At 40.3% G+C, this 26555-nt stretch overlaps 2 protein-coding genes across 2 annotated transcripts in view; one reads left to right on the forward strand and one right to left on the reverse strand.

The window, feature by feature from the left end:
- col1a1b (collagen, type I, alpha 1b) overlaps positions 1-6387 on the forward strand; it is a 29917-nt gene extending 23530 nt beyond the window's left edge. Inside the window, exons 38-48 of the mRNA XM_061230424.1 lie at positions 1238-1345; positions 1627-1680; positions 1808-1915; positions 2581-2634; positions 2726-2833; positions 3117-3170; positions 3512-3619; positions 3760-4042; positions 4134-4324; positions 4520-4762; positions 5036-6387. Of these exons, the coding sequence (XP_061086408.1) occupies positions 1238-1345; positions 1627-1680; positions 1808-1915; positions 2581-2634; positions 2726-2833; positions 3117-3170; positions 3512-3619; positions 3760-4042; positions 4134-4324; positions 4520-4762; positions 5036-5182 (1458 nt within the window). The 3' untranslated portion in view covers positions 5183-6387. The remainder of the gene's footprint in view (positions 1-1237; positions 1346-1626; positions 1681-1807; positions 1916-2580; positions 2635-2725; positions 2834-3116; positions 3171-3511; positions 3620-3759; positions 4043-4133; positions 4325-4519; positions 4763-5035) is intronic.
- Positions 6388-8382: 1995 nt separating this feature from the next.
- On the reverse strand, positions 8383-25346 carry sgca (sarcoglycan, alpha). Its single transcript, XM_061222631.1, has 11 exons — positions 25297-25346; positions 24072-24221; positions 18842-18996; positions 18529-18598; positions 18225-18423; positions 14856-15018; positions 14062-14270; positions 13410-13436; positions 12231-12422; positions 11701-11727; positions 8383-11264 (listed from the first exon to the last, which is right to left on the reverse strand). The coding sequence occupies exons 1-11, from the start codon at positions 25331-25333 to the stop codon at positions 11261-11263; spliced, it is 1233 nt and encodes a 410-aa protein (XP_061078615.1). The 5' UTR covers positions 25334-25346; the 3' UTR covers positions 8383-11260.
- Positions 25347-26555: the final 1209 nt, after the last annotated feature.

A 26555-nucleotide genomic window follows, 5' to 3' on the forward strand; every position in this document is an offset into this window, starting at 1 on the left:
TAGTTTGGACATGTATGACTGCCACAGGTGCTGGCTCACTTGCCTTCATCGATGATGTAACTGTTGTGATAGCAGCAGCAGAAAGAATTCTGAAGTGTACAGAAGCTTCTTATCAGCTCAAGTTCGATCAAATGCCACCAAACCCATTGGACGGTGCTTCATCCCACAGAAAGGCAATGACCATACACCAATCGTATTATATACCTTGACTTCCACTGGCACAACTCTAGTCCTCATATTGACCAAAGGCAATCAAAAGCCTAGACTCAGGAATAGAACTTCCTACACCAGAGTTGTGTGTTAATATTCACCATCTATGCATGACAGTAAAGGGGAAGAAAGGTGTTTATAGTCTGGTGTTTGAATGGGCAAATGTGTCTTTGAAACATGGCTCACTGGGCCACCCAGATTGTTGGATAGCATATTGGCCAGTCTATCTTGCTAGGTGTTTGAGCTTTCTGAATATTTTCTCTTGGAGGTAATCCTTCTGTTCCATCAATTCAAGTACAAATTACAATGCTAATTTCAAGACGGGATGTGCTAACTTGGCTGTGGAGTGGTTATGGAACATGCTTGCTGATGGTCTGTAATTAGAGATATGTATGTAGATCAGCAGTTTCCCATTAAGGGAATATTTGTCTAGCAGGCTGATAATCAAGAGGCCTGGGGGGACTACAACCACACATTGTTTACAGGCACACATTATATTTTTGTGATTATTTTCAACAATTTTCTGTCATTTGTGCCTTTCTTTTTCACCTGTTCATTTTTGACAGTTTTAGCATTATTTTCCTCTCAATTTTGCACCACTCCTCCAGTTACTTCTACAGTATATTGCATGGATCAGCACAAGTAGCAGCCTGACTAAAATCTGCACATTCATCCACTGCACTTGCATTTCAGACAGTAAATTCCACAGTATTACAGGAGAGCTTGCAATGACTAGAGGAGAGGCCCATCTCTTTCTGGCAGTTGATAGCTTGTGAGCACCTGGATCAGCCAAGCACCGTCTGACGATTGGCTTTACCAACTTTCGGAGCCACAAAACAGCATTTTATGACAAAAGTTCAGACAATAAAAAACAGAAATCACAGGTGTATGAATCAGGTACCAAAGAAGTCAATTAACAGTCATAAAAACTTGGCTCATTGGGGGTTGGTTCATGCAACATCCAGTTTCCATACTACAGACTTTCTTTATTTTCTAACTTTGACCTATCATATCTGTGCCCCAACAGGGAGAGCCCGGTAAGCAAGGATCTGTTGGCCCCTCTGGTGAGCGTGGACCCCCTGGCCCCATGGGACCCCCTGGACTGAGTGGTGCTCCCGGTGAAGCTGGCCGTGAGGTAGAAAAAACCTTTTTTAAGTTGCATGATTCAGGGTGTACAGTATTAGCCACTGTTGGTGAAACCATAACTGCGGAACAGGTGGCGTACAGAAAACCTATACAGAAAAAATCATAATGCCCTGTGAATTGCAGATTTAAAACACAAACCAGCCTGGAGCTAAACATGGCAACCTGGTCCTTTTTTTTCATTTCAGCTTTCCTATTTTGTCCTCAGAAATGGGGGGTTCTACATTTCTTCATCTGAACACACCTCACCCTTGTGTTTTTGTTTTTCATTAGGGTTCCACTGGTCATGATGGTGCTCCTGGTCGCGATGGAGCTGCAGGCCCCAAGGTAAGCCTGCTCATTCAAAGAATACTAATGCATTCAAACATTAATCTCTGTGTACTGTAAAATGACTTACACGTCATCTTTGCCAGTGAAATTTAGCTCATTCCACTTCTGTGGCTGTTCCCCGTAGGGTGACCGTGGTGAGTCCGGCCCTGCTGGTGCACCTGGTGCCCCTGGACCTTCCGGAGCTCCTGGTCCCATGGGTTCATCCGGCAAGACTGGAGAACGTGGAGAGTCTGTATGTCATTATCTAAAGTTACCTTTCCTTCTGCTAGAGCATAGTGACTGTTTCACATAGAGTATACACTCAAGGAGCACTATAAGGAACACCTGTACCCCTACTTATTCATGCGATTATCTAATCAGCCAATCGTGTAGCAGCAGTGTAGTGCATAAAATCATGCAGATATGGGTCAGTAGCTTCAATTAATGTTCATTGCTGGTGCCAGACAGGGTAGTTTGAGTATGTCATAAACTGCTGATCTCCTGGGATTTTCACGCACAACATTCTCTAGAAACTCTAGAGAACTGTGCGAAAAACAAAAAACATGCAGTGAGCAGAAGTTCTCCAAATAACCACACATTACAACAGTGGTATGCAGAAGAGCATCTCTGGACACACAGCATGTCAAACTTCTAAGTGGATAGGCTACAATAGCAGAAGACTGAATAATAAAAATAACAAGACTAATAAATACCCAATAAAGTGCTCACTGAGTGTATATGTTATATTTGTCTCAGTTATGTAAAACATGAAAATGCTTTGGCTCTTGAATGTTAAGAATTCTGCATATTCATACTGTCGAAATGTGGGTCCCTGCTTAATCAGTCTAATCAGCATTCAGTGAAGGTCACAGATACACTGTACTGCTATCTCACCTTGTATTCCTTTCTCTCCTTAAGGGTGCTGCTGGTCAAGGTGGTCCTGCTGGTCCCGCTGGTGCCCGTGGCCCCGGCGTAAGTTCACCGCTTCATCCTGAATACAGTGGCCCAGATTAATAATGCCCCTTAGACAATATGGGTAATGACCGTTTGCTCTTCCATTCAGGGTCCCGCTGGAGCACGTGGTGACAAGGGTGAGGCAGGAGAGTCTGGCGATAGAGGTATGAAGGGACACAGAGGTTTCAGCGGACTTCAGGGTCTTCCCGGACCTTCTGTAAGTAAAGACCTCCACGTAGCACATACACTTAACAACTTACACAACTATGCCATAGAGGTTCAACCTTTGACCCCTGCATCATCCTGCTATACTTCAGTGGAAAATATGGATTTTATTTTACGAGAAGATTCATCTTAGACACTATAAAAAAAATTTGAACGTCAAAGACAGAACGCCTGTTCATTTTATAGACAGTCACTGAAGTTTCACTGTCATTTGTAATTGTAAATCTAATTTTCAGATGGTACTCAGTGCGATATTGTGACCTTTCTGCTTATAGGGCACCCATGGAGAGCAAGGACCTGCTGGACCTGCTGGTGCCCCTGGACCAAGAGTAAGTATTACAGTATCATCGTTACATGATCACAACCTGGTACTGTAACACTACTACTGTGGTAACGTACAAAAATAATCCAATTACCTTTTGACATCATTAGTACCAACTTCATTTCCAGTCAAACAATTTGGATCAAATCCATGATTGTCAAGTTTATCCATTTCTTGATATTCACACATATTCTACACAGAGATAACAGTTGAGATTTAATTTAAATCTGATATGTATGGTGATATCTGCTTCTGTTTTAAAGTAGAACTGTGTGCAGTATAATATTTTTAATATTTTTAAATGATTGGACATATTTTAATTTTAGTTGTGCTCTCTTCCCCAACTAGGGACCTGCTGGCTCAGCCGGTGCTGTTGGTAAGGATGGCATGAATGGTCTGCCTGGCCCCATCGGACCCCCTGGACCCCGTGGTCGTGCTGGTGAAATGGGACCTGCTGTAAGTGAACCACTTTGACCCCTCGTGTTTGGGGTTTAGACCTGCTGTAAATTCCCCACATTCAGTGGGTTGCAGCATTACTTTGAAACTTTGACATTATCTCTGACCTCCTCTTACTTTTGCCCCCCGTCTTTGTGCAGGGTGCTCCTGGCCTTCCTGGACCTCCTGGCCCCCCTGGTGCTCCAGGTGGTGGATTCGACTTTGGCTTCATTTCCCAACCCGCCCAGGAGAAGGCCCCCGATCCCTACCGCAGCTTCAGAGCCGATGACGCTAACGTGGTGCGTGACCGTGACATGGAGGTGGACACCACCCTCAAGACCCTGAGCCAGAAGATCGAGAACATCCGCAGCCCCGAGGGGACACAGAAGAACCCCGCCCGTGCCTGCCGTGACCTGAAGATGTGCCACCCTGAGTGGAAGAGCGGTTAGTTGATGCTCAGAATTGATGCTTTTTTTCTTGCGTTCACTTTTTTAATGGTGACTTGATAGCCAGGCCTGGTCTGTTCTCCCCTCAGGCGAGTACTGGATTGACCCCAACCAGGGCTCCGCTCTGGATGCCATCAAGGTCTTCTGCAACATGGAGACTGGCCAGACCTGCGTCTCTCCAAGCCAGGCTGAAATTCCCAGGAAGAACTGGTACACCAGCAAGAACCCCAAGGAGAAGAAGCACATCTGGTTTGGCGAATCAATGACCGAGGGCTTCCAGGTGAGGGTCGAGCAAGTGCTGATAACTAGGGGTGTATTTCTTCCTCAACAGTGGCAAAATAATTATTAAGTCTTATAATTAACTAATAAAGTGCTTACAGAGTGGATATTAAAAGGTCATTATTTTGTATGCATTGTTGTGTTGTGGCATCTTTGTTGCACTAACCCTCATCGCCTCAATCCCCTCATCCCACAGTTCCAGTATGGCAGTGAGGGTTCTGATCCTGAGGATGTCAACATCCAGCTGACCTTCCTGCGTCTGATGGCCAACGAGGCCTCCCAGAACATCACGTACCACTGCAAGAACAGCATCGCCTACATGGACCAGCAGACTGGCAACCTCAAGAAGGCCCTGCTCCTCCAAGGCTCCAACGAAATCGAGATCAGAGCCGAGGGCAACAGCCGCTTCACATACACCGTCAGCGAGGATGGCTGCACGGTGAGTCTCCCTTTCCTTTTTACCTCTGGCAGTGGGTTGTCTCTCGCATAGTGGTATTGAAGTCAGCTGCTGGGTGCTGCCAATTGTTTTTTTTACTGTAGATAGTCCTAGTCCTAAGTACAGAGTTGTGGTTCCAGGACCTTAATGATAACAGCATCTAATGAGTTGCAGGTACAATTGTAATGCAGCAATAGTACTGGCATGTGCTGTCACATCACCATGGGAAATGTATCAACCTAGCAGTTTTCTCATTCTTCTTTCTCCTTCTTACAGTCACACACTGGCGCATGGGGCAAGACGGTCATTGACTACAAGACAACGAAAACATCTCGTCTGCCCGTTATTGACATCGCTCCTATGGATGTTGGTGCAAACAACCAGGAATTTGGCATTGAAGTTGGCCCTGTCTGCTTCTTGTAAAAAAAGAAATCTGGACTTGAAAATGTTTTTTTCTAGCAGTCATCTCTCTAAAGTGTTTTTCTATCCATTAAAAACGTAAGTTTCATTCGGCCACAATTGATCAACTTGCTTAAAACTACATTCCTGAGGACGTGTTTGTGTGTTATCGATTTAAAAAAGAAACACAAACTTTGGGACCACTACTTTTGCTGACACCAACATCAAGGACACTTTAAAAGAATCATTCGTTTCTCTGGCAACAAGAAAATAATATATACTTGTAAAGTGTAAATCCCCTGGAGTTAAAAAAAGAACTAACATGAGATACAGGTGACTTTTTGCCATTTTTTTTACCACTGTGGAAGGACAATGAAAAACAAATGCTATGTACCATTTTCTGGTGTTAAATAAATTTGAAAAACGACAGTGAAGTGTCTTGTTGTTCTAACCACAAGGAGAGCTATCACCGGAAATGTGCTGTTCATAAAAGTCACAGGAGAAATGGTAGAGAAACCGGGGTTTGACTTCATCTTGAAATCTTATGGCTACCTCAGCAAAGAAATGTTACCAAAGTATTCCGTAAAAACACCAGGTCAGATTTTTACTATGGTTGAAAAAACAAGCAACAACTGTCAAAGGTGCTATTTCTTCATAAGGTCCTGTTTGTGGTGTGTGCTAAAATATATTTTTAGTCATATATGATTGTCAATTATACTTACAGGATCTTTGGTGCTAATAATTTTAAGAAATGTCTTGCTGTCAGAGTTTCGCAATTGTTTTTTCTTTATAAAGTGTGAGTTCAAGACTCTACAGCAGAGTTTGGCTGAAAGATGGTTATTGTAGATATGATGCGTATGAGCATGTCTGGTGTAGATTAAGCAAGTGGATTTGTTTCAGTTCACACTATTTTTTCACCACTCGCTGTCACCCCGTTTTGTTTCTTTTTGTTTTGTTTTTGTTGTTTGTTTTTTGACTGCTTCTGTTGTCATCTCCTCGCTCTTGGCAATACACATCTTTCACCCTTTTGTTTCTGTTTGTTTTCTTTCTAGCGAACGTTTTTAAAAAATGAAAATGAAAAAAAGTAGAAAAGAGTAAGGGAAAAAAATCAGAGAAGCAGGCACACTTTGGGAGTTAAAAAAGGATCTGTACCTATTTTGTATATGTATAATAATTCGAGATGTTTTTAATTATTTTGGATGCTGAAATAAAGCATGTTAAGTGGTCTACCTGATGTTTGTGATCTTGAACTTTCTCCCCTGACTGCTCACTAGTCTTAAATAGAGGACAACTTGCACCTGTTACAGGGGTTTGTATTGATATATACTCTAAAGTATTCACCTCTGGACTGCAACATACTTTCCAGAATTGTTGCATGTTGGTAACAATCCATTCATGCTTCTTAAATGTTCTTTAAATGGAGGCCACTTCAACACTCAGTGACTCAGTGTCAGCAGTGCAGGGGAGTCAATTACGAAGGAGTTTCAGTGAAGTACTCGACTAATACATTTTCTCATGAGGCTAAATTAAACAAAAGATGAATGTGCTATTTTCAATCAGTGAATATTCTGGATACAAATTATTTTAAAAGATTTCAAATGAAAATTAACTCAAAATGATTCATAAAAAAAATAAAAATTCAAAATCATTACCTTCCAAATAACAAAAACGGCAAATATTATTATTTATTTTGCCAACAAAGGAAATGTGCAACTGCTGGTCATTCTCCAGTACAGTACATGTATAATGTTAACAATTCAAATTATATTTTTTATCTTCATCCTGAAACTAAGTTGTTGAAGTTACATGCCTGATGAATCCAACTACCTTTTTTGCAAGCAATCCATATAGGGGCATCAGACTTTCTACCTCTCTTTATGTCCTAATTTTAACCATTTCTAAACCCTTATTTTTTACTTTTCTCCAATTTTAAAATATCCAGGTGTGTAGGCCATTCCCATGCCATGAACATCCTATTCAACTTAGAGAGCCGACAAACATGTGTGTCCTTCAAAACATGTGCAGTCAGCTTTTTCAGTGTTTTCACTCAACAGAACAACACACAAGCTGCTCATCCACTGTTCTGAAGCACTGAAATTCTTCCAAAGCTACTAGTGCCAGACTTCATGTGCCTGTTTCGTGAAAGAGCTGATCGCTATTCTATGAAGAAGTGGGGAAAAACTCTTTTCACTAAAACCTTCTGTCCTTTGGTGGCACAATGGACAATACACCATCGCACGGGACTCCAGGCAAACGTCTGCATTGGTATAGTAACCATTCGATTCCAGGTTATTGTGTCTGTACCTTAGCGAGTAGTTAAACAACAGAGTTATTAAAATAGTTATTTCAAATCATGTGAAATTGAACAAATTTTAAGAAAAACGATATGCTTGTCCTGTGGTACTCAGGTCCAGACACATCAGTGTCCATTTTCCTCCTTGCCAGGTTGGCTAGCTGCTAAACCCATAGACCACTGTTTGTATGTACTCTATTGGAAGCATCCAGAATTGTAATGCAAATTTCTGGTCCGGGGACACCACAAATGCAATTTTTATCCCAGTAACACTCTTCTGAGTGTGATTGAGCTGTTACCAGAACACACTGATCTCTGTTGACATTATATTAGAGCTGCTTCCAAGGCAGTGGTGTCGCTCAGCAGAACACATCTGCTCAGATGCGCAGGTTGGCATTATAGTCGTACTTGCTGTTTGCTGTTGTGTAAATGCTGTGTTGTGTGATGTCATTGTGGAACTGACTGTATTGAAACTGAACTGACCCCAACCCTGGTTATTATTGACATGTGCCTATATTCCAGCACTGGTTTTATTGGTTGTTCTGAACCAATTTTAATTTTGCAATGTGTGTTAATCAACAAATATATGATAGTCTTATATGTATTTCTGGGGAAGTTGCTATCAGATAAAATAAGAACCACATTGAGAAATCTGCAATATGTGTTTTGTTGTCAGACATGTATACAGGTAAGGATAAATACACAGATAAAGCTGTTTAATCAACCTATTTTTGTTCAAATGATCCTTCAACATATTTTGGGTCAGCTGTGTGAATTAAGTTCCATTACTATAATTGTTAAATTACTTGTTCTATTGGGTCCACTGAACTGTGAATTACAATTGATCAATAAGAATTACAATTGATCAATAAGAGTCCATATCTCTGAACAGATGATACTTAAGTGACAACAAAACAAAACTAGAATTCAATAGCAGTGTAATCACTATTTAATGGACAGTTCATCTGGAGGTATACAAAACATACTTTCTGCCCTACATGGCACATGATTGGGCACCCCTGAACTAAAGCAAGACAATACACTTCAAGGAAGTCCTGTGTATCGTTCGTACAGCGTCACTATGCCTCCAGAGGTTGTAGGTGTACATATTACCTGATTATTCTTCAGAAATTACATTCAATCTTATGATCATTAATATTTCCTATGACGCATGCAACACGAGGTCACTGCACCCAAGGAAAGAAGAACCAGCACAATATAAAAACATCATATTTATAATTATGAATAAATTCTATGAAATTACTATGTACTGCCTGCTGAAGCAACATCTCTGTACAAGCTGTTTTGGAGTTAGGCTACATTAAGCATATTTCCGTGCTTTAGACTAGTGCAGGGGTGCACAGCAAGTGCCGATCTGCTTCAGGATTTTGTGCCAACTTCTGCTCTAATTATTTAATTAGCTAAATAATATCTTGATCAGACATTTGTATATGCACCAGCTACAGCTGCAGACTTCAAGTGTATTCTAAAGATTGTACAGTGCTTAAGTACAGGAGTGAACAAACATCATTTCTAGTACTGTCAGGAAAATAAATTGAGATTATTGGTTGAAACAAAAACCAGCTCGCAGACCGGCCCTCCAGGGCCGGATTTATGCACCCCTGGACTCGTGCAGTGGTCTTCAACTCTGGTCCCTGGTCTCCAACCCTGGGCAGCAACTGGATCTGCTGGTTTTCATTGTCACTCTGCACTTTATGAATTAATTAGAGCAGTTGATTACAGTTACCTCACCTGACCTGGGTCTTAACAGCGAGCTACCCAGTAGTTCTCCAGGACCAGGGTTGGAGACCACTGGACTAGTGTTTTTCGAGTTCAGTCCTGCGAACCCCCTGTGTATACTGGATTTAATTCCAAAAACAATTGCAATTCCAGAATGTTAACAAGTTAAACATTTTCTTAATTACTCTTTTCATGTTTAGAGTGATTATTTATCCTCTTAAGATGCATTATGTCACAAATAGCTACACATGCCATGAGAAATAATATATCCAATATTCACATTGTGTCATATTGAAAACAATTACAAATAGAAAGTGGTGAGACTGTGGACACGTGGCCACTAAAACAAACCATTTGGTAGATAATGAAGAATTCAAAGACAAAGCTACAGATAACGAGTCAACCAGCATTGTGTTAATATGTTTCATTGGCATGCATAGCTATTTCTGACATGAAATGTATAAAATAATGTTTAAGATGGTAAATGGTCATTCAAAACATGTAAAGTGCCTAATTAAGAAACATTAACTTTTAAAACAAATATATAATTTAAAACAAAAGGCTGCACACATAATATAAAAACAGTGAAAGAAGTGAAGTACCCCTTAATCAAGGGTGTACAGTCTAAAATCTTTCGGCCAGAAGACAAGCCATTACCACCTTTATTTTAAACTTACAGTTAAGAGGAAACGTTCCTAGTCGAATATGCTGTTACATCTGAACACTTTTCTTCCTTTCCTCGTCTAATTTAGGCTACATAGCTATATATTGGTGTCAAACAAAGCACCGTTTGTTTGTTTTGTTTGTCTACACATGGTGACGTCAACGGCTTCTACCTACTGAAAAGGGTTTCATGCGTTGAACTGAGGGGAGAGCGTCTAGCCTGCTTTTCTGTTCGGAAAGAGATTCGCGGTCCTCGGAAGAAAACAGATTGTTTTAGTCAGAGAAAAAATATATCCACCCATTTTGCTGCTGTACATATTGTACATATTTTTCACAGTTAAAGTTCCGTTTTACGCGGCTGTGGGAAGTTGATTATTTTCTTTCATTTAAAGTAGGCTACGGTAAGTCAAACGAATCAGTTATTTTCAGTCTTTCGGATAGTTTCATATCTGCAGCGATATTTATTCACGGTTAAAGGAAATTATAGGCTAATAACGTTAGTGGAATTAGTGTCTCACGTTCATATTTTAAGAAACATTTCATTTAAAACAAGTGCTGTCGGCAGCCACTAGATAGTTAGGCTAGTCTTACGGATAGATGGGCTATTATCTCGCGGAATATGAGTTAGAATCGCTGGTTCCTGGAGTGTTAGAATAATTTTGTATAAATGTTCCATTGTTTAGGAGCCTAATGCAATACCAATACGCTTTAAAGGGGTATTCATTCAGAAAAAGAAGACGGCGCTCTCTCCTATTTGAGCTGTACGATCCCCTACAGAAAATAAATACATTTCAAATACATTTTAATGTACTTAATGTAATTCATATGTTCAAATACATGTCTAGAAATGTATGATAAATATATTTTCAATTATTTTTCTGTGCATTCATCAAACATATTTCTAAATAGTATTCTAAATATATTTCAAAATGCATTTAAAATGTATGGTGACATGCACTACAATGGAAGAGAAATGTAAAATAGAAATGTGAAACGTAAAAATTAGAAAAAATTCAAGGTGGGTGAGTACTTTCTGAAGGCACTGTAGCCTACTTGCAGACTTGTTTGACTAAAGGTTTATCCTAACCATAATGCATTTCTAATGAAAAAAAAAAATCTATTTAAACTTTACTTACGTCACAACATGAACTTGATGTGTGTTTTTAAGTTTACTTGTTACCAATTAACTAAATAATTGTATTAGCATTAGGTTGTCCAGGTTGGTGGTACTGATAGGTGAACCACATTTGAGAAAAGCAATTATGGCTAAATCAAAAGTTCTTAATTAAGAAATGTATAGGGCTTAATGAGGATATAACCAGGACAGAAGGGAGAACGCCATGGGAGAATCTTTACTCTATATTGGAAACTGCCACTTGTTCAGTCTTGTCCTTCATAGGTGTTTTTTATCTGCAAAATAAAGAACCTAATGTTACTCCTTTATGAAATACCAATTTCAGCTACATTATATCATAAAGTCAGATGACTTATCCCCCTCTATCTCGCTGACTCTATGTCTCTCTCTGCCCACCCACCCCGCCCACCCCGTCTCGGAATAGGCATTTCTGGGCATTACAGAAATTCAGATAACAAAATGTCAGCCTTCCAATTTAGTACTTTTCCCTCCTCTCATGCCTTACTGTCTCAATTAAATCTCCATCTTCTGGCCATATGTAATAGTAAGATTGTCCTTATCCCACAGTCATTTCTTTTACAACTGCATGAGGTAACATTAAGTTAAAGCTACCATTTCTCAACCCAGGAATATGGCTCATTCAGTTACTTGGTTTTTCAGCACAGGCAAGGCTAAGTATGAATACTTAAATAAATCTTAAGTCTTACTTACCTGGGTAGTGTATCAGTATTTGGTTCTCTGTCAAAATAAATAGGGACACTTTGGTTACTGTGTGTGTGTGTGTGTGTGTGTGTGTGTGCTCACTCACAGTAGTCAACAGTTGCTTATGCCATTCCAATAATTGATCTGCTAAGAAGATTTAATGAAGAAAGTTTGGTTTCTTAATTTCCACTTTTTTATTATTTCTTATAATGGCAGATGATCTATGTACATGCACTGGTGTCCAGAATTATTAGCACCACTGACTGCCAGTGCACAAAAAATACTTCAAAAATAAACATTAAAATTACTGAGATAAACTCAAAATACTGGGTTTTATTAATGGAACCAACCAAAATCAAACATTCATTCATTCAGAGACAGAGTGAGAGAAAGAGAGACATAGTGAGAGAGAGAGAGAGAGAGAGAGATAGAGAGAGCGAGAGAGAGAGAGACAGAGACAGAGTGAGTGAGAGAGAGAGACAGAGAGAGAGAGAGCAGCATGAGAGGTATGAGCATTTGAGTGAAACAGATGCACTCACTCCTGTGCCATGATGAGGGGGATTTGGGAGCTGTCCGCGCCAAAGGGCCTCTGCAGGGGGGGCATCCTCTCTCCAGTGTGGGCGTTGAACATGGGCAGAGTAGACAGAGGCGGGGGGACCACACGCCCCCCTGCCATTTCCCGCAGCTCATCACTGTTGTTGTGGATGGTGCGTTGATGGTAAAGCTGAATTCTGCCAGAATGGGGATATGAATACATGAGAATGAATATAGCAGCTATACTTTCATACAAATTTACCACTACTTACCAGACCTGGGTCAAATATACAGTGGCTTAAGAAAGTATTCAGACCCCTTCACTTTTTGCACACTTCATTGTGTTGCAGATTTAATTTTAAATGAATAAAATTCTTCTCTCAATAACCCATAATGACAAAGTGAAAAGATGTTTTTGGAAGTGTGTTTAAAAATTCCTTCCATCAATTCTGACCAGTCTCCCTGTTCTTACCAGTGAGAAGCACCCCCATAGCATGATGCTGCCACCACCATGCTTCAGTGTAGGGGTGTTATTAGCCAGGTGATGAGCATTGACCAGATAATCTTTTTCTTCATGTTCTCAGAGTCCTTTAAATGCTGTTTGGCAAACTCCAAGCGGGCTGTCATATGTATTTTACTCAAGAGTGGCTTCTGATAAATGAGTATAGGCCTGATTGATGGAGTGCTGCTGAGAATGGTCTTCCCTCTGGAAGGTTCTCCCATTTAAAAAGGTTTAAAAAGAGCTGGAAAGCCCTCTAGTACTGTGGCCTTTCAGGGTGGGGGCTAAGGAATCTGGATTTGGTAGCTTCCTTCGATCACTAACTCAGTTACATCTGAAATAACAGGCTACATGCTCCCCAGTCCTAATTAAACTGAATTAAACAGTTCACTTTAGTTTTTGCTTTCTTTTGAATTACTTTCTGAAAACCTTACATCTTTCTTAAGTATGAAGACACAACACAATGCTTTGGCTACCTCCATTTCTTTTTTTTCCTTGCCTCCTAGCCATGTTTTCAGGACTGCATTGGAAATTAGTCTTGCGAATGTATTGCTCTATCCTGATAGATTAAGTCCCATATGTGTGTCACTGTATTGTATTGTATTTATTATTTATTGAATAAACTAAATCAATCAAAAATAGTGCATAACAAAGAAAGAGGGATTGAAAAGAAAGACTGTCTTACTCTGGAGTCTTCGCATCTCGCTTCTCCCTGGGGGGAAAAAGACGGTACAGACAACAGTAAGAACTGGAGTTCAACAATCTTATTTTCTTTACAAAACATGATAAACGTGATAAAGATTGTGTTCTGGGAGCAGGGAACATCCAGTAAGATCTCCTGCACAAAACTAGAAGTTTCATCATGGATATACAGTAATGTGACGCCTGTATGAACACAACTACCAGCTGTAAGTTTTGACAGAATGCAGCTACCAACTAGAAGGAATTTTAAACCAAATTGAAATAGACGTGAATGGCATCTTTATTTTTAATCACATCTTTTCATTCTGGGTCAAGATGGTTGCTTATTGGGTGTCTTCACAAAGATACAGAGAGGCAAAAACCTCACAGAAGCACTGCCACACACATCATCATGGCATTCGGCAGATGCTCTTATCCAGAGCTAAGTACAGTTGATTAGACTAAGCAGGAGGCAATCCTCCCCTGGTGCAATGCAGGGTTAAGAGCGTGGCTCAAGGGCCCAACGGCTGTGCAGAGCTTATTGTGGCTACACTGGGGATTGAACCACCGACCTTGAGGGTCCCAGTCTGGTAGCTTAACCACTACACTACAGGCCGCCACACACCAATGGTGGAAAGTGCGAGTGGGATACGTACACGCCCTCTCGCCGGCAGCACATGATGTAGGTGAGGATGAGACACAGGATTAGGGCCAGCACCAAGGGCACAATCACCGTCACCAAATAGTCCGCCCAGAACTCGCGGCTCGGAAGGGAGTCGGGAGGGTCGTAGAAGTCGTCCGCGTCCAGGATCCCTGACCCGGGGGTAGGGGCCGGGGTGGGGATCACGGGTATGGAGAGGTCAAACTGAAATCGGAGACACAGCACACGTAGGGAGAGAGAGATGACAGTCCCTGAGGAAGACGTGATCTTGGCTGCCCTTCTCCAGCCCACCAAGGGGCTATTATCGTTATCTTTCTGCATTTAGTTCAGCACAGCCTTACCTATAGAGTAGTGATGACTGGAGCTAATGTACAAAGCAATGGTAGGTTGCTGACATCATATAGTTAGAATGAACCCTTTAAGGGCGCAAGATCAGAAATATTACTCTGAACTGTAACTGATGTAACATTACCACCACTGGTGACTGACACTGACTCAAAAACAACATTCCACAAAACCTAGTCTTCAAAGGTAATGGTGGCAAATTAAGTGTTCTGTATGTGTACTGTAGGTGAAACAGCCCATGCCATGTTCTGCACAGAAAAGGAGGGAGGGGTGATGTTTTTGATATACAAAATTTAAAAAAACAACAACAAAAAATATCAGAAACTTCCTCAGAGACTTTCACCTCTCCCATTGTAATAAATATTCAGCAAAGGGAAGCATTGCTTAAATTTGTGCAACGAGTGAGCGGTGACCCTTTGTCGAACAGCTGGACACAGGCCTCACCAGGACAGACTTGCACCAGTTGACGCAGTTGCTTTTATCCCAGCACACGGAGCAGTCCTCCTTACTCGTGCCTGTCGCCTCACACTGCTGCCTGTGTCCCGAACTCTGGAGCCTCAGCAAACACTCGGAGAAGTACTGGTCTGTGCCCACTTTCACGTAGACCCTGAAAACACACGCTTTCCTGGAGCTGAAGCCAGCCAATGCCAGAGTGGAGAGGAGCAATGATTCTCACAGAGGGGGAAACATACCCTTCAAACATCCCCCAGGTGTTGTGTGGCAGGTCATGCCATTCAGAGGGAATGTGAAAGGCGAAAAGAGCATATGTGGAAATAGCTTTTTTTGAGGAAAAGTTTGTTCTATTTCCATTTGACCAGAGAGCTGGCCTCAGACTGCCAAATGGAGATTAAGCCCTGTCATATGATGTAACTTCTTTTGGCTTTGATGATTTGACTACCGTTGGTTTAGGTCTCAGTTTTAAACTGCTTAATTCATTTCCTAGTCAAAATTTCCTAGTCAAAATTTCCTAGTCAAAATTTCCTAGTCAAAATTTCCTAGTCAAAATTTCCTAGTTAATTTCCTTTTTAAAAGTTAACAAAATGTTTCTCAGCATTTTAGTTTAGCCCCAAACCAGAAACCAGTGTAATGTAGTTTAATTCTGGTTGGCATCTGTCATTTAATACCCAGCGAGTGTTGAATGACAGTGCATAACTACACCTAACAGTAACAGACACAATATTTGGCTGCCAAACAGTCACAAAACATTGCTAAAGCAGTTTGTTTTAAACAATTTTAAACTAAGAAGGATTATGCTTTTATAAGAAATATAATAAGTGATGTGTTTTCTTTTTTGAGGGAATTCTGGTCAGTGGCTTTTTAAAAATGCAAATGACAACTTTAAAATGGCATTACTCATTGGCTTGGAAACTAAAGGTAGATGGTGTTGTGGGTAGAACAGTTCAGTCATAAGCACTGCAATATGATGTATTGCTTCTGACGGTTGGGGTATGTCATAGCCTGTTGCAGGTTCACTGTCCGCCCAGTGCCAGCATGTTTTGCCTTGGCCATAACATTGGTCCTCCACTGTCATCTAATGGCAGTTCATATTAATGCAGCCTAAATTAAAAAATCTTAAAGGGGCAGTTCACCCAACAATGACATTAGGATATATTTCCAATTACCTGGAGTAGTATCTGTCCATTCAGATATTTTTGCTGTAAATCAAACAGAATTTTTAAGCACTTTAAAGTCACATAAAAATGGACATGTGAGGTCCATTTCATCAGGTGGAGCTGCAGCCGATATATAGAAAACTATCTGGATGGACAGATATTACACTGGGTAAGTGGAAACATATCGTAATTTAATTTTGGTTGAACTGTCCAAACTAATAAATGTGACACAGCCCTCTCCTGTGGTAGAAAACCATTGTAGAGGTAACACAGAAATACCTGCCTGCGCCAGGCTCTTCTGTTCAAGTAGAGCCTGTTCTTCCTCAGCAGATATTGTAAAAACTGTGTGGCAATTGCCTCTAACCAAATGATAAGCGGCAACTGCCAAAAGATTGCAGTAAATACAGGTTGCCAAGCCGCTGATGATAGTCAATGAGAGCTGTTTTTCATCACAATGAGAATATTTTGTTCCGCAGGTAATTCTTACAGAAAGAGGCCAATACAAAATGACAAATAGACTGCAGTTATTTAGCACTTTTATCCAAAGCGCTTTACAATTGATGCCTCTCATTCACCCATTCACACACACTCACACACCAACGGCTATAGGCTGCCATGCAAGGTACCGATCAGCTCATGGGGAGCAATTGGGGATTAGGTATCGTGCTCGGACACCCCCAGGGTGGAGGATCGAACTGGAGTGTGTTCATGTTATGCTGTTATTGTCAAGTATTTTTTTCTTTGGGTTGTTGTTAGAAATGACAGTATTGTCAGTCAGTTTACCTATAAAGGGTTTTTGTCACTATTCTTCAATAATTTATGTCAGATCTTTATTTTACGCTACTTTACTTTATTTCCCCTTGCCTTTATGCCACTCTGGCACTTGTGGATATCAAATGCATAAGAGGAAGCCCTTAAATGCGGTACTTATGTGCATTATGCAATAATTGTTAATATAACCAAATAATATAATATATAAATAACCTGCTACTTTTGGAATATAGAGGTGCAACTCTGCAAACAGCCAGCCCAATGACCTAATGTGGCTTACCCTCCTTGTGGAGTGTCAATGAGTGTCTTCTGGACAACTGTCAAGTCAGCAGTCTTCCCCATGATTGCCCAACCAAGTATTGAGTACTTTTGAACATACTTTTCAGAAGGTCGACATTTCTGTATTATATGTTGTATGTGTCCTGATTATTTGCATTAGGGAACCTCTCATTAACTAATTTAGCACAAATTACTTTAGTTATGAATCTGCACTCAGTTTGCAATTTATTAGGTATACCTGTACACCAGCTTGTTAATGCAAGTATTTAATCAGCCAATCATGTGAAGTGAATACATGAAAGCATGCAGGCGTGGTCAAGACATGCTGTTAATGAGAGAGGTCAGAGGAGAAGGACCAGAAGAGCATTTCTGAACACACAACGCATCAAACCTATAAATGGATAGGCTACAGCAGCAGAAGACCAATAAGTCTAAAAAAAAAGTCTAATAAATACCAAATAAAGTGCTCACTGAGTGTGTATATGTATATATATATATATATATATATATATATATATATATATATATATATATATATATATATATACACACATACATATATGTATATATGTATATATATATATAACAGTATTAATAAAAATCCATCATAACCTTTTTTATTTTAACAATAGTAACTGAAATGAAACAATTGCATTCTGTTTATATATCATTGAGATCCCTAAATTATATATACATTCAGTGAACACTTATTAGGTATTTATTAGACTTATGACTTCTACTGCTGTAGCCTATCCACTTAGAGTTATGATGCGTTGTGTGTTCAGAGATGATCTTCTGCATACCACTGTTGTAATGAGTAGTTACTTGTGTTACTGTCACCTTCCTGTCATCTCCTGGCCATTCTCTCTCATTAACAAGGCGTTTCTGCCTCCAGAACTTCTGCACACTGGATTTGTTTTTGTTTTTTGCATCATTCTTTGCAAACTCTAAAGACTAGTGTGCATGAAAATCCCAGGAGATCAGCAGTTTCTGTGATACTCAAACCACCCTCTCTGCCACCAACAATGATTCCACGGACAAACTTCCACTTAAATCACATTTTTTCCCCATTCTGATGGTTGAAAAAAAGTGCTCAGTGAGTGTAATATGTAAACAGAAAGTGCACACCAGGTATTTGCTGAAATCTTACCCCTCAAAGTGTCCCAATAGTGGGAGGGGAACACGTCCACCCCTGTCCAACGCAGAAGTGATGTTGACGAATTCCAGATTTTCAGTTCCCCACATATCCTGGACATCCCTCATTATGTCTTCCCGGACAGTAGAGGGCAGCACAATTTCTATCTCTCTAAGTGGCATAAAGAATTCAGCTTGATAGGGCATGAATTTCCCTGTAAAGGGGAGGCAAAATCATTGGGATTTTATTGATATATAAATTTTACTGGTCTCAGTTTACATTATCCAAATCTCACATCTTAAAATGACATTCAGGCTACCTGGTGATGTAACTGTTATTACCAGCCTATCTTTGAAGGTGTCGTACGTCTGTTTGTTAACAATTACCAGCTGCCAGGGAAGAGAAACAAATAAATAAAAATGGTTATACAATTTCTGAAACAATGTGTGATTTAACGCAAATTAGAAAATTGACAGCCAGAGATGTTTCAAACAGATCCAATATTGTTTAATTCTGTAATGTTCTGCAGTGATTATTTCATTGTTATTGTTTTCATTATTTCCACAAGCATGTGTGCTTTATTGGTCATGGCTTAATTTTGTTTGCATCAGGGTACGTTTCAAGGACATCACCTCGATGGTGTTCCTGCCTACGTCCTCTTCCAGAGGGGTACCGTAGAGGAAGCCATTTTCAGATGTTTCCCTCTGGGTGAAACGGAGCCAGCGTGGCAGGTCTGGATACATCTCCTTGCTGCACTTGAATGCCATTGGATGAATATTAATTGGACCTGGTTTCCCACATTCAATGAGAAGAAAGGAACAGTTACAAGTGGCAGCTAATGCAGGTACTGGAGTCTCTCTTCCAGACCAATCAAGTAAAAGATTGCCATTACATAACAAATGTGACATAAGCTTATTTATTTCCATATTATAAATATAAATATATTCCATTTTATAAACATATTGGTGCAACATGTGTATTTGTTTTTTTCGGATATTCACATTTTTGCTGTTTTCCTTATTACCTTTCCTTATTACCACTAATAAGGTAAAAACCAAACCTGGTATTTCTTCTGATTTCTTCAGAATTTTATGCATTATTCATTATCCTAACCCGCTTATCCTGAACAGGGTCGCAGCCTACATGCAAACTCCGCACAGAGAGGCCCCGGCCGACGGGGATTCGAACCCAGGACCTCCTTGCTGTGAGGCGGCAGTGCTACCTTTTGTTCAGTTACACACCTGATTCTACGAACCAACCATTAGGCAGAAGCTAAATATGAGCAAACTACATAACATTGAAGCCTGGATAAAAGTATGTTTTTCATGGTTTAAATAGCTATATACTGGATGTGATGGGATTTCAGTTCTCCACGTCATGTCATGTTCTCTGTTTTTAGATCGCCTCCCATAATGCTTTCCCTTTCATAGTGACAAAATTTCCACAATTGCACCACCCACATGCCACAGTGTGTATGTATTCATTTATCATCCCGACTTAACTGGCATGATTCTAACTTGATTACAAATAAGATACACTTGTGTAATCATTGGCCTATTGATGGCAACCTGCTACCAATATCAAGTGCAATTGGGGGGGGGAAAAAACCCATGGGTGCGAATGTGTTGGTATGACCCGTGAGACTGGCCATCCCACAGGATCCCACGTCATCTTTGTAGTTGTATTTGGTACACAAATCTGACCATACACTCATTTTTTTTAAAGCAACTAAAAGCAGCATAGCGATAATTTGTGGATGATCTGGAGCCTTGTAATTTTGTGTTTGTAGAACGATTTAATTTAATTCAACTTCATTTAATGATATTAAAACTTCAATATATAAAGTTGATGTTGTTGCCATCTATGATGAAGTCCGCTAGCATAGCACTTAGCAGTATACAGGAAATGCCATTCAGTGGGACTTCTGCTTTACCTACCAATACAGTTCTGCAGCTGCAAAGCATTTGAAGAAATGAGGTCTAATTCAGGGACAAACAGACTGTGTCATGGGGCAGTCATGTCCTAATCTGTCTCTAGTCTACAGGTTGAACTTGGTGAAATGCCACTTACATTGAGGAACAAGAAATTATTACTCACATACTGGGTCTTTCTACAAGGCCATGGAGTGGGCCATCTTACACAATCTGTTTAAGAACCGTGTTGGGAGTACTCAACTAAGGAAGGTGGGGGGTTTGGGTGGAAGGGGAAGCCTGTGGTAGACGTGGAACTTTTTGAATATGTACAGCACTGTGCAAAAGTTTTAGGCAGGTGTGAAAAAATGCTGTAAAATAAGAATGCTTTCAAAAATAGAAATGTGAAGTTAATTTTTTATCAATTAACAAAATGCATGAACAGAAGCAGTGAATGAACAGAAGAAAAATCTAAATCAAATCAATATTTGGTGTGACCACCCTTTTCCTTCAAAGAAGCTCAATTCTTCTGTGTATATTTGCACACAGTTTTTGAAGGAACTCAGCAGGTAGGTTGTTCCAAACATCTTAGAGAACTAGCCACAGTTCTTCTGTGGATTTAGACATGACGGGAGCATGGGGGTTGAACCCAAAATGCACGACTCAGACAAACAAAGGTGTGATGAAGTCCCTTCAGGGCTTTAATAAGGGATTGTCCAATGAGCATAGTCAAAAAACTAGCAAAGTTCAAACACATTAAATCCAGCCAAAACCAAAGTACAGTACCGAGGGAGAAGGCAGTCTCAAAATCGGTACACCATGCAAGAAGTCCAGTAACCAGGAAAGCTGTCAGCGGGGCAGTAGTGCAGACAGACGGCAGGCAGGCTTGGAGTCGAAGGCAGTGCAAGAGTCAAGACCGAAGTCCGCTCCGCGGGGCAAAAGTACAAAGACAGCAGGCAAGAGTTTGTAGTACAGGCAGGCAATGGTCAACAAAACAGGCTTGGATCTTAACGGGTAGACAATGGCTTGGAAAACCGCTCAAAAGCGCACTGTTAAACAGGAGGCACCAATTTCACAAAGGCATGATATGAACACTGAGCTTTATGCAGGTGTAGACAGGTAAAGACAATTAGCTTGAGAGCAGCATGAGAATGGAAATCAGGTGTGGAGGATTGACAAGTTAACAAGATAATTAGTAATCGTTAGTAATAAACCTATCCTGCCCTAGCATTAGTAAATTAGTAAATGACATGCACAAGAAACATAAGGTAAACATGAATACATGGTTAGAATGTTAGTATTACCCAATCTTGATCTAACATTAGTAGACTAGTAAGAAGACAAGGGAAAATGAAACAATTAGGGAAGCGTGAGCAACAGAAAGGGAGAGAGAGAAAGCATGATTGCAAGGTTTGCGGAAAGACACAAAAAAGTGTATGCTAATCAATGAACGGGAAAACATAACATGAAACAAACATAAATCATGACATAACAAGTTTGCAAACTGTGACATCAATAAACTATTACGTGACATGACAAAATACATCTTAGCACTAAACATGAAATGTTACATTGCATGACAATAAGACAACAAGAAATAAAACATAAAAATGTGGCGAGACTAGACTAGCATAATACATGACATGACAATAAAATAACTAAGACAATAACTAAACATGAAACATGACATGACAAGCATGCCACAAATGCTTCCATCTTCATCTGCTGCACTAAGTTTCCTTGGCCGACCACTGCATCTACGGTCCTCAACCTTGTCCGTTGTGCTTCTTGAACAGAGCTTGGACAGCACATCGGGAAACCCCTGTCTGCCTTGAAATTTCTGCCTGGGAGAGACCTTGGTGATGCAGTATAACTACCTTGTGTCTTGTTGCTGTGCTCAGTCTTGCAATGGTGTATGACTTCTGACATTAAACTGCCTTCAGCAACCTCACCTTGGAAGTAGAGTTTGGCTGTTCCTCACCCAGTTTTAACCCTCCTACACAGCTATTTCTGTTTCAGTTTCAGTTAATTAATTGTGTTTCACCCTACATATTAAATTGATGATCATTAGCTCCTGTTTGGTATAATTGGTTAATCACACACCTGACTATATGCCTACAAAATCCCTGACTTTGTGCAAGTGTACCGAGAAGAATTGATGCTGGTTTGAAGGCAAAGGGTGGTCACACCAAATATTGATTTGATTACGATTTTTCTTCTGTTCACTCACATTGCATTTTGTTAATTGATAAAAAAATAAACTATTTACATTTCTATTTTTGAAGGCATTCTCACTTTATAGCATTTTTCACACCTGCCTTTTGCACAGTACTGTACATCAGGAACAGAATCTGATATGTGGCTGCATATGTGACCAGATATGTGCAAAAAACATTGTAGTCATATCTGCCTATTTTTACAGCTTGATCTAAAGACCCAGTGACCGGTCATACTGGGGCTGCTATGATGGTTCAGGAGTTTGGAGTGGCCTGTCCTGGAGGCTGTTGAATGATTTCTCTGTATATCCATCCATCCATCCATCCATTATCTGAACCCGCTTATCCTGATCAGGGTCGCAGGGGGGCTGGAGCCTATCCCAGCATACATTGGGCGAAAGGCAGGAATACACCCTGGACAGGTCGCCAGTCCATTGCAGGGCACACACACCATTCACTCACACACTCATACCTACGGGCAATTTAGACTCTCCAATCAGCCTAACATGCATGTCTTTGGACTGTGGGAGGAAACCGGAGTACCCGGAGGAAACCCACGCAGACACGGGGAGAACATGCAAACTCCGCACAGAGAGGCCCCGGCCGACAGAGATTGTGGTTATTATTAAGGCCTTAGAGTGGGTGGATGAGGTAAGGCCAAACCGGGCAGTCATATGCTCTGATTCAGCTGCAGCAGTAGGTAGCCTGCTGTCCAGACCTGCTGATTGAGCTATTTATTTCATTATATGGGCTTCAACTAGCAGGAATTGTGCTCATGTTGGGGTGCTGGGGAATGAGAGGGCTGACGTGCTGTCAAAGCATTCTATTAGGTGGGCTGCGCCTACAGTGTCCATGAAGTTGGGGACGACAGAGCTGAAGGTTTGATTCAGAAGGCAGCGCAGTTGCACTGGCAGGCTATGTGGGGCAGTGATTGTAAAGGGAGACATCTGTACAGAATACAACAGAGAGTAGGAAGTAGTGTGATGGGTAATAGACAAGATGAAGTAGTGGTGGCCAGATTACGGTTGGGCCACACATTGATGAACTATTCTCAGTTTAGGGTTGGCAGACATGCAATGGGAAATTGTTCTTTGTGTTCTGTAGCTGAAACAGTGGAAAGTGCTGTTTGACTCTCAGAGCTAGGCAACAGAGAGAGGCAGATGGAGGACAGAACTGGTGAATGAGGGTTGTGCCAGTTTTACTATTGGCAGTGTACTAGGACAATCGGGTATAAGTGGTAATGGACTGAAATATCTACTGGAATTCCTTAAAGAAACTGTGTTCTATTCCAGGATATAACGTCAATGCTCATCTCACAATAGCAAAGGATCGGAAAGCAATGTGTATGTGAGCCAGTGGGTGGCGGTATGCACTATATCATGTAACGTGACAAAGAACAAAAGCCTACACCCACACCGAGCCTTCCTTGAATATCCCTTAGAGGATTACTCTGCAACACTACAATTTTGGTATCATTTGTAAATCCCCATATCCTTATTCTTAGATAAATAATAAATATATATCCGAGACCTTTTTCCCTTTCCCTCTAGAAACTAATGTTGACCTTATTGTGGCTCTAGTTCCCTCTTCATAAAATTACTATAGACATAATAGCAATCCCATTATGTCATGAAATCTTCCTGAAATTCCCTGAAATATTTTGCAGACTTTTACTAGTGTTATGTCAGAATCCAACTAACTTCCACAGAAGCTCTGCGGTAGTGTGGTAGTCTTACCATAGTGTGTGAGGTAGGGTATGAAGTCAGTCTGGAAGGTTCTGAACTCGCTCTGGAAAACCTCTCTTTGCAGCTCATACACAAACAGCTGGCCCACCGTGGCAGAAGCCGTGTAGTCTGCATTGACCACCAGGCAACTGACCACACAAACTGCAGGAGAGGAATGTGTAAGTCAGGGCTCTTCCTTCACTACACTTGCAGTGCTGCAAGTGATATCTCAAAACAAATTAATTCTGTTTGAGGAATCAGCTATGACAGACATATACGGTTATATACACCTTTAATTCTTTTTGACAAAGACAACACAATGTCAAAAACATTATTTTATCATTTAGTAGGAATTTAATTTTTTAAAATTTATTTAAGTGATTGTTGAGACAAGTATGATTGCTGGATATATATGCAGATGTTTTGTATTTGGAGAAATTTAGGGACACTTGAGGACACCTGGGTGTAGTTTTAGAAAAACTAATTTCATTGCCTGTAGACATCTTTTACTGAGATCAAGTTTCTGCACAAATATAAAGTAGGTCTAGATTGGTCCTTGACTTAGAAATGTAGATAATCAGTGCTAAACTATAAAAACATAAGGCATATTGTCATTTTTAATGTAACTTTTGTGTACACTGTGTGTACATGCTCTGACATAAATTTGTTCTGTCTCCAATTTATGAGTGGTACAAGCCTCTTCTTTAATGTAAGTCTTCAACCATGTGTGCAGTAAATCGTTTTTTAGATATTGACACTTGTATTGGACTAGTACAAAATGGTCAGAAAGCGCCTTCTAGGGGGCCAATGTGGAAAGAGTTAAGTGAGTAAGCAATCAACTTTTTCAACTCATCTAAAAACAGACTGATCCGCCCTTATTAAACAGCAGTTGAATTCAGCAAGCATACATACCTACTGTACATGTATGTGCACACAGTGGCAGGATTGGTCAAAGTACATTAAACTTATTACTCATGTGAAGGTCTTTGTTTTAGTGTTTACATCAGTTTGGTTAATTTGATCAAATATCGCTCATGGACAAAGCCCTAATGAGTCACAAAGTCACTTAGGACTGCAAGAGATCTTAAAAACCCATCTCCTGTACCCATTAAACCATACATTCTACATCAGAAATGTATCTTTGTTATGAAAAAGAAAGGGTCAGCCAAACAAAATAAGTCTAATATATGCATTAGAGTATCAATCCTTTTTTGAAAACAATATAAAAATCACTTGCCTGAGAGAAAGAAGCTGAAGCTCCCCTTGTCTGCCATGTTGTTTTTTTTATCTCTGTGATTGACAGCAGCATGAGGATAAGGGGGGTGGGAACAGAAAGCCAGAGGCTGCTCAGAACTATTTTAGATCCTGAAATTCCATAACTTCCTAAAGGGATATGTATGTGTGTGTGTGTGTGTGTGTGTGTGTGTTTGCATTTATTGAAGGGTACTTTGATACATTATGGTTACAGCATGTAGGAATTACAGCACTTTTTATACATAGTCCCGCATTTCAGGGCACCATAATGTTTGGGACAATTGGCTTCATAGGTGTTTCTGATTATTCAGGTGTGTTTAATTACTTTCTTTGTGTATTTATAAGAGCATGTATATCTCGGCTGTGTCCGAAATGGCTCACTATTCACTAAATAGTAAACTAGATTGGATACTAGAATAAGATGGCTGACAGCCAAAGACCAATTTTACTCAAACTTCACTTGATATATCCCACAATGCATTGTAAAATCTAGTGAACGGTGGTCATGACAAAGGTGGATACGAACCACAATGGTTTACAACCAGCATTTCCCCAAACTTTATTATACACAAACCTTTTTTCATTGTCATTTTAAGCTGTGAGAAACGATTGCGCATTACAGGAGCAATTCAAATGAAAGAACAGCTCTTCTGGGTTTTGCCAGGTTGATGACAAATATGTTTCCATTGAGCATTATAATAAAGTACAACTACATTACATTACATTACATTATTGGCATTTGGCAGACGCTCTTATCCAGAGCGACGTACAACAACTACCCTAATATAGCTACTGTATTCATTATTCAATAATCCAAAACCCTGTAAGTGTCAGGGTCCAGAACAATAACCCAGTAGTGAGATCACAGGAGTAAGTTCAAGTCTTTATTTTTTTGGCAGCAGAGTATACAGGCGAAGGTCAATAACCAGCAAACAGAAGCAACAGAGATCAGGCAGTTCGTAAACGATAGTACAGGCAATGGGACTGTACACCAGCAAAGAGATATGTCAGGGATGATCCAATTCGAAATCAAAGCCTCAGGCAAAGGGTCAATAATAAACGGGCAGTCCAAACAAAACAGAATCCATAAACAAAAAACAATAAGGCAAACAGGGTCAAAAAACTATGGGTCGAATCAGAACAGAAGGATAAATCAAGAGGCAGAAGTCTAGGACAAAATGGGTCGTAACAGAAATAAATCAGAAAATAAGGCTGGAGAGTATGGTTGGGACACATAACATA

Source organism: Conger conger, chromosome 2 (assembly GCF_963514075.1).
Source record: "Conger conger chromosome 2, fConCon1.1, whole genome shotgun sequence".
Lineage (NCBI taxonomy): Eukaryota > Metazoa > Chordata > Actinopteri > Anguilliformes > Congridae > Conger > Conger conger.

What these genes read in the sequence shown, in the direction of transcription:
- sgca (XM_061222631.1), bottom strand. Translation starts at nt 25,333, where the DNA reads ATGGCAGACAAGGGGAGCTTCAGCTTCTTTCTCTCAG. An exon ending in CTTCAGCTTCTTTCTCTCAG is followed by an intron (nt 24,222 to 25,296) that starts GCAAGTGATTTT and finishes CCTCTCCTGCAG; the next exon opens with TTTGTGTGGTCAGTTGCCTG. An exon ending in ACTGGTGCAAGTCTGTCCTG is followed by an intron (nt 14,271 to 14,855) that starts GTGAGGCCTGTG and finishes CTCCGATTTCAG; the next exon opens with TTTGACCTCTCCATACCCGT.